At 38.8% G+C, this 12,040-nt stretch overlaps 1 protein-coding gene across 1 annotated transcript in view; it reads left to right on the forward strand.

Annotated features, from left to right (window-relative positions):
* The first annotated feature begins 6,052 nt into the window (after window positions 1-6,052).
* The window catches only part of DAW1 (dynein assembly factor with WD repeats 1), a 51,729-nt gene continuing 45,741 nt past the window's right edge, over window positions 6,053-12,040 (forward strand). Inside the window, exon 1 of the mRNA XM_072618075.1 lies at window positions 6,053-6,656. Within this exon, the coding sequence (XP_072474176.1) occupies window positions 6,575-6,656 (82 nt within the window). The 5' untranslated portion in view covers window positions 6,053-6,574. The remainder of the gene's footprint in view (window positions 6,657-12,040) is intronic.

The following is a 12,040-nucleotide window of genomic DNA, read 5'->3' on the forward strand; positions in this document are numbered from 1 at the left end:
TAATAATAAAGCATCTATATAATACTTTTATGATTGCAAAACATTTTACAAATTTATCTCATTTTACCCTCACAACAACCCTGAGAAGTAGGTACTATTATCATTTCCATTTTATAAATGAAGAAACTGAGGGAGAGAAAAGTTAAGAGACTTGCCCAGGGTCACTCAACTAAGCAAGTGTGTGAGCTCAGATTTGAACTTGGACCTCTTGACTCCAGGTCCAGTCCTCTAATCACTGTATTACTTAGCTGCTAAGATATCAATATGCAGATATGGTAATATATAATATACATATGGTAATGCAAAGTGGTTTTAAGAAAGAGAAGAGGTGCTAAAAATCAAGGTGATTAAAAAAACAAAAAACTAGTCTAGGAGGTACCAGGTGAGATTTGCTTTGAAGGAGGGTAAGGATTTTATGACATGAGGGGAGGAGATAGCAAATTCTAGACATATGCAGCCACCTACGCAAAGGGATCAAGGTACGAGATGAAAAATTGGATATAGGGAATAGTAACTAGTTGGGTAGTGTGATTGAAATGGTGGATGCACGAACAGGAGAGTGACAGGAAGCAAGATTTGAAAGGCAGGTGCAAGTTGTTTAGGGTCTTAAATGATAGGCTGGAGCATATAGAATAAAATGATTTTTATTGAAAGAGCTTTATACTTAGACATTTTTGCATCCATGAGTGGGTTTTAAAAAAAATCTAATTACATAGTTAGATGTCTGTGGGATAATAGGTTCTGAGTGAGGTCATCTAGCTTTTGCTCCAATGCTGCCATTGAAGGAAGCATATTATTACTTAAGGATTGAGTTAGTTTGGGTTAACTGAATTTGGATAAAATTGAAAGGAAGCTTCAAGAAATATCAAGAAACAAAAGAGAAGTCATAGCTTTTACTAAATAACTCAATTACAGACAAGCCTCAGTTAGCTGAATACTGGTTGTTTAATTTGTTGATTATTATAAGCAACAAATATTTCATCTCTGATGTACCTTTTCCTGATGTGAAGAACACTCTTGGGCCACTTTTCCTTTCAGTTATTCATTATTCATTTACTCATTGGTTAGTTTATCCATTCATTTTATAACCTTTTATTGAGTACTACAATTGAACTTACCCATCAGACGTCAGTAGACTCAAAGTCAAGGAATCTGGGTTTTCCTCCTAGCTTTGTGATGTTGGGAGAGTCATCTTTATCTGTAAAATGGGAATGTATTTGAACTACTTATCTATTTGAGAGGAAAGGGTTTTGTGAACTTTAAAGCCCAATGTGAATCCTTGTTATTTATTTAGGTATTGTAACAAAAGTCATACATGTGACCCTGTGAGAGACCTGCTGCAAAGCAATCTGATGAACAAGTTGAGAGGAGCCACTGGAAGGAATAAACATTTATATAAAATCTACTATGTGCCAGACCTTGTGCTAAGCACTTTTTCCACACATCTCATTTGATCCTCATGGTGCTATTATTATCCCCATTTTGAGTTGAGGAAACAGGTTAAGTGACATCTAGGGTCACAAAGCTAGTAGGTATCAGAGGCTGTATTTGAACTCAGATCTGGCTGATTCTAGGACCAGTGCTTTATTCCACTGAACCACTTAGCTGCCCCAGCATCACAACAGAGCATAAGATGCGTAAGTGTTGAAAGGTACAAAGAATAGATTGTGTGCAGTAAGGAACATGATAGGGACAACAACTTGAAAGAGGAGGGATTTGGACTGACTTTTAAAAGTGATATATATTAGGATAGAAAAAAAAGGAAGCAAAAGAACATATTGCACATAGGTTATGACATGAACAAAGACTTCAACCAGGAACCAAAAAGTCTTGAGTATGCCTGGCACATAGTAGGTGTTTACTACATGCTTGTTGACTTGACTTGCTCTACGGAACTCTGAAAGCATCCATTACTGTGAAAGCTCAAGAGTTTATGCCCTTAAGCACTACAAATTTACAAGACTTAGATACTTTGAATTAAAACCCTTTAAAATGTGTTACAGACTTCTTTGCTTCCAGCAGAATGAAAGTCCCAGGAAGACAGGGATGTTTCATTTTTTTTTTTTTTTTTTTGGTCTTTGTAGGTTCAGGACCTAACATGGTATCTGACTTACAATTCTTTTGGAAGTTTATTGCATTGGATGGAACAGAGCAAACTTTTTTTTTTTAATAGCTTAAGGTCATTCTCAACATCAGTTATTGTCATGTGGGCCTTTGAAGCTATTTTAGAGCTATTTGTCTTTGTATCAATTGGTCCCAGATTGCTAGACTTTGTTGCTTCTTTTTGGCTCCTTTTGTAGTTTCTCCTCTTTCTCTTCTTGTATTTGCCTTCAGCTATGTCCCATTGTTATCGGTATACCCAGTTGTGAAAACCGCTATTCTCTCTTCTGGCTTTTGGCTTTTAATCTATGGACTAGGAAACCAGATCATCAAGCTTGCATCAAGTCCCATGGAATCTTTGTTTTAAATACCTATTATGTGAAAAGCATTGTGCTAGGTCCTGAGGAAGACCGAATGATGGATAAGACACAATACAATGTATGTGTATGTGTGTGTCTTTGTGTGTGTATAGTAGTAGTAATGGTAGTAGTAGTGGTAGTGGTGGTGGTGGTGGTGGTGGTGGTGGTAGTGCTGGTGAGAATAGTCGGAGTAGTCTTAGTAGTAGAAGCAGCAGTGGTAGCGGTAGTGGTGGTGGTGGTAGTAGTAGTAGTAGTAGGTTATGCATGAGAATCATAGCAACTTTTCTTAAAGTACATGAGTGCACTTAAACATGGAATGTGTGACATTTTCACTGCTCAGATACTTGTGGGGGGATGGAAGGGTATGGGTAGATATGTATCTCTATGATGTGGTGTGTTCTTATTTCTCACTTTTCAGTTAAGTTCCAGATAGGTGAGATATTAATATAATAATAAAAATCATGAAATTGTAGGTTGCAAGTAACACTGGAGGCCATCTTCATCAAATACCTGATAGATGGTGGTTTAGTTTCTGCCCCAATACTGCCACTACTCAAGGTTTGTTATTTTGTAAGAAATTGTATGACAGGAAGAGAACATGGGCTGGTCCTAGGGGCAAGAGTTAGGGATGACAGCAGAAACCAGAAGTGTTCCATGTGTACCCTTGAATGAATGAAAAAGCATTTAACGAGCACTTAATGTGTACTAGACACTATGTTAAGCACTGGGGCTACAAAGAGAAAAGAAAAAAGGAGACAGTTTCTGCTCTCAAAGAGCCCACAATATAGTTGGAAGGGACAATACATAAAACTCAGCTGGAGGGCAGATGGAAAGTCCTTGGAAGTCCTCAAGGTTGAAGGCAAGACTGTACTACCCTTGGGTGGCATCAATAAGTCAGATGAAAGTGCTCAAGGGTCTAAAAGGAATAGAGGCAGAAAGGTCTTGTGGTCCTCCATTTCAGTGGAAGAAACAAATTTGAAGAGTCGCATTTCATCCATTGAATACGAGAAGTCAAATGATCCAGATGGCAACTAGGTGATGCAATGGATACAGTGGTTGACCCGGAATCAGGAAGACCTGGAATCATGAAAATGTGGCCTCAGATACTATCTATGTGACACCGGACAAGTCACTTAATCTCTGTTTATCTCAGTTTCCTCATCTGTAAAATGGAGATAATCATAGCACCTACCTCCCAGGGTTGCTGTGAGAATTATGGGAAAAGCTTATTGCATTGTTTGAATCCAAGCCTGCATAGCAGAGAAACCAGACCCGTTGCTTAGAGATCAGATTTGTTTAATGCTTAACTCAGACCCTACATTATGCTGACTATAAACCCAGACAGATCCAAAGATTGATAGAGGGAATGTGAGGAGTTTCCTCCTACCACATGTCTAACTGGAAACTGCCTCCCTACTGACCAATCAGCTACTGTTTTCTTGTTTGACTTACAGACACATGGGGAGAGTGGGCCATCCTTTCTTCATCTCTTCCCTCAAGTATTTCTGTTCTGGATTTTGTTCTCATCTAACAGGATAAAATGAGATAATAACTGTGCAGCGAATAGCATAGCATCATATAAATATTAGCTAGTAGTAGTGGTAGTCGTAATCATACTAATGCTATGTGGTCTAGGTGGTCAGAGTGGGGAAGGAAGAGAAATGAAAATTGAGGCAAAGTTCTAGCTTGTTGGATGGACTCCCTGTGGTGAACTTTTGGGAGAAGGTGGGCAAGATGAGTAGGAATCATTGGAGGAAGCTCCCAAATTGATGAGCTCATAGATCCACCCGAGTATTTAAATATATATCCAGATAAATTCCTTACAGTGTATGAGGAAATACATCAATGATGTCAACAAATGATTAAAAGTGCTTTTGTAACCTGGAGCCCTCATTATGCCAATATGCAAGGACACCAGCAACATTCTAAGGTCACCTAGTGAATCAGCTATACAGTGGGTTGACGACTTCCCATGTGAATCTTCAGGTAACCCTTGAAATTGTCTGCACTTTGTTTTGTTTTTTGATTTGTTTGTTTTCTGTTCCCAGAATTTCCAATGAGTAGCAAAGAACGATATGCAGAAAATTGTCAAAGTACTACCTGTAATTTAGGACTTCATGAGTGACTAATTCTCCTCCTACTTTGTAGTTTATTTACAAAGTAAATGTTGCTGATTTTCTGTTAGAGATGTTGAGATTAGAATAGTAAAAGGACTTTTCATTCCTAATTGACAGACATTCTTAGTGAATGACTCTATTTAGATGAAGATGAAGTAGTTGGTGGACAGAGGAGTTAAAGACAATGGGGAAGCAGCGTTTGGAATGCCACCAGTCAGGTGAGTCAATATAACGCAGAGTTTAACCACAATTTAAATCAAAGCCACAAGGGAAAGTCTTCTGGATTTGCAAACTAAGCTTCCATTGGTTCTTAATTACATCTGCACACCAACTGGATACTACAATTCCTTATTGTGCTTGATAATCTAATTTAAGAAGTTTGTAGGAGAAAAAATCCCTAAAACCACCAAGAAATCTCTCTCTTTCAGGTGAGTTTCACCACTTCATACTCTACCATTCATGCCTTTTATCTGAATGCTGTTAGAAGTACACACACACACACACACACACACACACACACACACACACACACACATAATCTTGAAGGGACTATTGTCCAATATTTTTTATCTTATAGACAAGGAACCATCCTTTAGTAAACATCTCTGGATCCTCTTTTTATCCCCCCCTCCCCCCCTGCCAGTGGTATTGTGAGTCAGCCAAAATGCAGTCTGTAATTTGTAAAAGGAAGAGAAATGAATGGAATAATTAGTACTGATTTGAATACAATTTTCCTTTCCTATCCTTAGGGTCCTTTTCTGATTATTCCACAAGTCTATAGTTGGACTTTATTTTATCATGGAAAGAGAAAGCTGATTGGGGATTGGGATTATTCCAAAGAAAGGCAGTTGCTCAGGAATGAAAATTGAAAACTGATTTATTCTCTTTGGCCTCAGTTTCTCCATCTGTTAAATGTGGGATGGTTGAAATTAGTTCTCTAAATTTTCTTCTTTCTATGTGTTCTGCTTCCAAAAATTCAGCACACCTAATAAGTACCCAAATAAGCTTGATTAATTTTCAGCAACAGTACAAAGTTTAGATATCTGAGACTCAGATATATCACTACAAAATCCTTAGTGTAGTCAGCCCAGTTGAGTAAGCAAAGCAGGCAATAAGATGGAGTGACTAGAGAGGTGCAGGTGAAATACAAAAAAATCAGTTTAAATCTTGCCTCTGACACCATTCTCTCTCTGGATTTCTTTCCTTTTCTGCAAAATGAGGTGGTTAATCTAAGATCTTGGGTTAACAGCAACAATAAAAATAAAAGCAAGTAGCTTTTATGTAGCTTTAAGATTTGAAGAGTGCTTTACATATTCAGGATGCCTCCAGAGTCTTGGTGATGTTTGGAGTTTTAACAGATTCCAACGTCACTAAGACTTTTGGGACACCCTGTGTTACTTGTTAGATCTGCGACATAGGCGCTTTATTGTTATCTCCACTTTACAGAGGAGGAGGTTTACTGATGTTTAGGTGACAGGCAAAGTGCACACAGCTGCGATCAGAGCTAACGGAATCGTTTCGGATTAGCGCATAACCAACACTGCCAGACTTTGATCTTGGGCTAGGCTAGGCTAGGCAGAGAGTCAAGCGGGGACATTTCTCCTGTAGACAGACACCCTCGGTAGGGGTTGTTAACCTGGGATCCGCGAACTTGTTCTAAGCAACGTTTTGAAAACTATGTTTCAACATAGTTGGTTTCCATGCATTTTATTTTATGCATTTAAAAACAGAATTCGGAGAAGGGGTCCAGAGGATGCTGTAGCAGTGGAATGTCATAAGAGGTCCAGGACCTAAAAAAAAAAAAAGGGGGGGGAGGGGGGGACGAACCCTCCCCTTCACCCTGCCCAGGGGCAGACTCGATTCATTGATCCCAGGAAGGGAATCTCGGCGCTGTTGCCCTGGACCCCCACGAACCACCACCTGCAGAGTCGGGGGGAAGCCCCTGTATGCGCTTGCGCATGCGTTGACCTACCGGGGAGCTTCTGTTAGGCGGTTGCCATGGCGATGCAGGCCTCTGGCCAGTGCTCCGTGAGAGAGAGAATGAAGCTTAAAAGGCTCCTGCTCCGCTATTATCCTCCAGGTACCCGCTGTCCTCAGGTTCCTCACTCTAGAAGGGGTCTCACCTGTCTGGGGAATCGTCCTGGAGGGTCCCGGACCGGGAGTCAGAGGACAACAGCGCGTCCCAAGCGGGATGGGAGGCGGGATGGGATAGGGGGTAGGGAGTGGAGGGGAGGCAGCATTTCTGGAGGGGCCCCTGGCCGTGGACTGGAAACAGGAAAGCGGAAGCTTCTTTCCCCCACCCAAACTTTTGTTTAGTCTGGGAAACTAGGTCTCAGAGAAATAACGGGACTGGAAGGGACCTTGGGGGTTTTGGATTCAATCTCCTTATATTATAGATTAGGAAACTGAGGCTGAGACGTACTCAGTGGCTACCTGACGCAAGTGTCTCTCCCTCGATTCCAGTCCAACTTCCAGTTGGGTGCCGAAGTCCTTTTCCTAAAACGAAGGTCTGATTATGTTAACCTACCCCCATCCCCACACCCTCAATAATCTCCATGGCTCCCTGTTACCTCCAGAATCAAATATAAAAAGCCCTTCACAACCCGACCCCATCTTTTCTTTCCAGTCTTTTTATACTTCGCTCTGAAAACTCATGACCCAACAAAGTCCATCTATTTGCAGTTTCTTGAAAGCCCCATACTCCTATGTCCAAGTTTTGTTTTTTGTTGTTTGTTGTTTAGCTTATTGTCTATCGCTGGTGCCTGGAATGCTGGCCCTCCTCACCACCGACTCCTGATTTCCTACTACATTCAGTTCAATCCTGTCTTGGCAGGAGGTCTTTCCCACTCCTCCTTCTCCTCCTGCTTCTAGTCCTTCTCCTCTCAAGAGCCTTCTTTCTGGGATTAACTGCAGTTTACACTAAACATCTCTTGTATACACAATCGTTATTTACTTGTCTTCATTATTGGAGTGTGAACTCTTTGAGGGCAGGTAAACTGTTTTTACTTTTCTTTGTATTCACTTCGATTGGTAAGGTGCCTGGTGCATAGTAAGCACGGTCCTTGACTGATTCACTGACACGTCCTGTGAGTGTCAGTGGCAGAGTTTAAACCCTGATCTTCCCGATTTCAAATCCCGAGCTCCTTGCTGGGGAGGAGGAGGAGCTGACAAGCTGAGAAAAACTTAGAGAGGTGGTATCATTTTATTCTACACAACACTAAGGGTGCCCAATTCATTATTTAGGCTAGGGAGTGAAGAGACTCTACTGTCTTCTCTTCAGGTGGTTCTCCTGCTGGGTCAGTCCTACCCCTTCCAACAGACACAGATACCCAAGCCTCAGGACTGGGGTTTTATGCAAAGGTGCTGTTCAGAACTGGAAGGGAAATTGAGGTTTCATCCAACCTCCTTATTTTCAAATGGGGAAACCAGAACCACAGAATAGATGGGATTACAAGAAAAAAAAATAGTGTATAGCACATCTTGTTTGTTCAATGAACTGAAAGAAGGCATTTAGGTTATGGGGTGGTGATGCAAAGAATCATGGAAAGAATACTAACTTTGGAGTCTAGAGGACCTGAATTCAAATCCTATTTCTGACATTTATGACTGTGGGGCAATTTTTATGTCCTTAGACTTCCAGGTCCTTATCTGTAAAAGGAGGAAGTTAGACTAGTGGATGCTGAGATCTCTCCAGCTTGAGCTCGGAGAACCAATGATATCAGCTCGGTAAAAATGCAAGTAGAGCAAAAGATTGGCATGCATTGTTGTTTAAATCAGGCTAGATTCGCTAGACCAGTGTTTGTCAAGTATAATAAGAAAATAATGACATACATATATTTTGGGACTGCATCTGTACTATACCTGGTAAGAAACTCTAACTCTACTAGGAAAATTTCCTCTGTCAGTGTGCACTAGCCCCTGCTCTGCAACTTAGTCTTAGCAAAGCGCCTAGGGAACAGAGAGGTTGAACAACCTGGCCAGAGTCATGTAGCCAAAGTCAAAGGTGGGATTTGAATCCTGGTTTTCCTGTGTCTCAAACCCATCTCTCTAGCCACTTCCATGCTGCCTAAGTACACATTCATCCACCCATACATATATATATATGAAATAAGTATGTTAATTATATATACAAATGTATGCATGTATGCAAATATGTCTGTGACATCCCATGTGAGTATTCCTTCCAGTGATGCAGATTGCAACCCATCTACCAAACACAGTGGAAGCCTTCCTTCTTTTATCCTGTCTTGAGGATATACTTGAGAGTTCTACCTAACTATTTTCACATGGTTAAAAAAAAAACCAAAAACAAAACAGGCAAGTGAAGAATGTTTGTTGTTCATCCTTGCTATAGAGTGAAGTTGGATATTCATATACCCACATATATACATATGTATATGACACATATATATATATACATACATGTATATAATTATAAACAAATTAATGAATACATTGAAGGCACAGTATCTTTCATTTGGTAGGCACTTAATAAATCCCTGCTGCATTATATTGGTGGGATCTGAATGTAAACAATCAGCAAGCATGTATTCAGCACCTCTTTATGTATGGAACACAGTATTGGGTTTTGTAGGAAAATGAAAGTAGGCAGAGAAGACCTATACACAGAAAATAACTGACTTTTAGAGCCTGAAGGAACTTTCTACAACTTCTTGAAGGTTTATTAAATCTAGTTTCAATAAGTGGGAATTACTTAAATTGAACAGTACAGGTTGTGAAACTGAATCCCAGAGTGATTAAAGGCCAAAGTCATACAGATAGTGAGGAAGCTATGCCACAACTCTTAGGTTCAGTACTTACAAGAAAAGTTTTACTAACACAAGATTTAAATGATGCCTAAGGCAATAATACTGTGTCAACAGGCAGGACTTGATTAATTGCCAAATGAGTGATAGAGATAACAAGTGCTATGATCTCAGAGGAGGGTGAGATCTGTGTAAGTTGGATTGGCCTGAGAAGGCTTTGCCAATGACATGGGACTTAAAGAATGAGTATTTAGTTAGGTGGGAAGGGAAGTCATTCCAAGTATGAAGAATGGTATGAACAAAGGTAGGAAAGTTCAATGGATATTCTGGTTCGCATATCAACATCTTCTGAGTCTAGTTGATAGGACAGCCAGTAGACCATTCTGATAGGAGGAGACGCAGTGAAGACTGAGAAATAAGGCCAGGAAGTTAGTTTGTGGAGGGTCTTGAATGTCAGGCAAATGGATTTTATAGAGTTGTCTTGGCTCTGTGTAATCTTGCTCAATTCACTTGCCCTGAATTTTCTAATTTGTAAAATAAAGGGAGCTGAACTAGATTATCATGAAAGGTTCCCCATCTAAATTTATTGACCCCTTGAAATTTATCCGCAAACTTCTTAGAAGTCCATGGACCCAAAATGTCTGAAGAGACATTTTCAGGGAAGAAATCATAGGACTTAGTCTATAGTCAGCTACGGTAGCTAAAGGGGAGGAGTTAGAAGAAACAATCAAAGATGATTCCCAAGTTTTGAGACTGCATGACTGAGAAAATAAAGAAACCATTAACAGCAATTAGGAAAGTCATGAAAGCAAGATGACGGGGTAATAGAATGAAGAGTTCTGTTCTAGACTTGTTGAATCTGTGGCTATCTATGCAGAGATGTAGGATTAGAGTTCAAAAGATCGGGTAGGACTGGAAATGTAGTGTGAGAGTCTTTCAAATAGAGGTGATAGTTGAATCTGTGAGAGTTGATGAATTTTTGAAAGGAGAGTTTCTAGAGAAGGAAAAGCATAAGGAAAAGAAGCTTAACCTTGAGAAAAAAACATACTTTAGAGGCAGAGGGCAGAAAAGAGACACAAAATATGAGTGAACAATGACTATAAAGAATGAAACCATACCACTTTCATAACTTAATAGTTTGTACACATAAAAACGTTTTTTCAAAGTCATTGGGACATCAACATTTTCACTTGGATATAAAATTTATTGGTACCACTGACATTCACAAATATAACTTTCCCATTCTCTGTCAAGCTCTCTATCTGTTTAATAATTTTTACTGTTCCCTCTACTTCTCCTTTAACTTGGAGAATAACTAGTATTACTATGCAGCGAATATGTTGAGCAAGGGACCTTAATTTCTTCCTTACAAACAGATTCCCTGTAAAAATAAAAGAGGGAATAGAAATACTCTGAAATATTTTTTTCAGGCTTCTTACTACATGATTCTTATTAGGGCATGGCTATTTTTAGTGTTCAGGATGTGGCCATGGTTGTTCTCTTGTCAATTATATCAGATAAATACGTTCATAATCTATTTTTAATGTTAAAAGCAAATAGCTGTATTTTATGGCTTACTTGCAAATCTCTTGTATCCAAGAGAGAATTTTGTATAAGTTTTTGAGCGAAAACAATTTTCATATAAGATAAACTTGTACTTATATTCTACACAACAATCTTATACTCTAACTCTAAATATTGAAATCTCTACATCTATAACAATTTAATAACTACTGTTAAAAGTTTTTGCTTTTTTGTAATGCTTTGATGAGACTAACCTTATTAATAAAAATGGTTATGAATAATAACAAATTAAACTTTGCAATAAGATTATGGGTCCATATTGTGGAAATGCATTTGAATGAAGTACTGTCAGTATGTCAGGAGTTAGACCCTTTGTAATGAGTTCCTTCATTAAATTAAAAAATAAGCTTACAGTAGAATTTTAGTATACTTCAGAATATACTCTTGTGGAGCAAACAGTTGTTGAAATAATAGCATCAGAGAAGAACAGGAATAGTCATCCTTTGAATTATTCGTTCCCTACCTTTATCATTTCATTCTTATAAGGAGCATTTACTGTAAGTCTTATTCCAGTTCTCACACTTTCTTATTTATCTCGTGTTGTTTCTGACTGAACATTTAATTCCCTGTCCACTAATAGTGACAATAACAACAATGATGTATGTGCATACAAAATATCCATATATATACACACATATACATGCAGAAATTTTTTTGTTAAATTAGGTTGAATTAGATAATAGTACCTTTCAATTTAAAAGCATTTTCACGTGGCCATGTCATTTGATTCTTACAACAAAACTGTGAGATAGGTTACAATATTAAGATCATGATAATTAGTAATAAGAAAATTACTCCTATTCATATAGTATTGTAAGATTTATAAAGAATTTGTCACAAAACTACAGAGTCAGTAGAACAAATATTATTATCTCCATTTCACAAATAGGGAAGCTGGGACTCAGGTTAGATGATTTACCCAAGGTTACACAGCTGATTTACAGCAGAGCTAAGGGGTTAAGCCCAAGGCTACTGACTTTAACTTCCCTCCTCTTTGTACTGTTCCTTGCTAGACTTCTTATTTCTAGGGAGAGTCCATTCCTTTTTTTAGTTTCCTTCTACAGCATCCATTGTGCACAAAAGTACTCAATATATGCTTATAGAAGGATAAATT

Source organism: Notamacropus eugenii, chromosome 6, assembly GCF_028372415.1.
Source record: "Notamacropus eugenii isolate mMacEug1 chromosome 6, mMacEug1.pri_v2, whole genome shotgun sequence".
Taxonomy (NCBI): Eukaryota; Metazoa; Chordata; class Mammalia; order Diprotodontia; family Macropodidae; genus Notamacropus; species Notamacropus eugenii.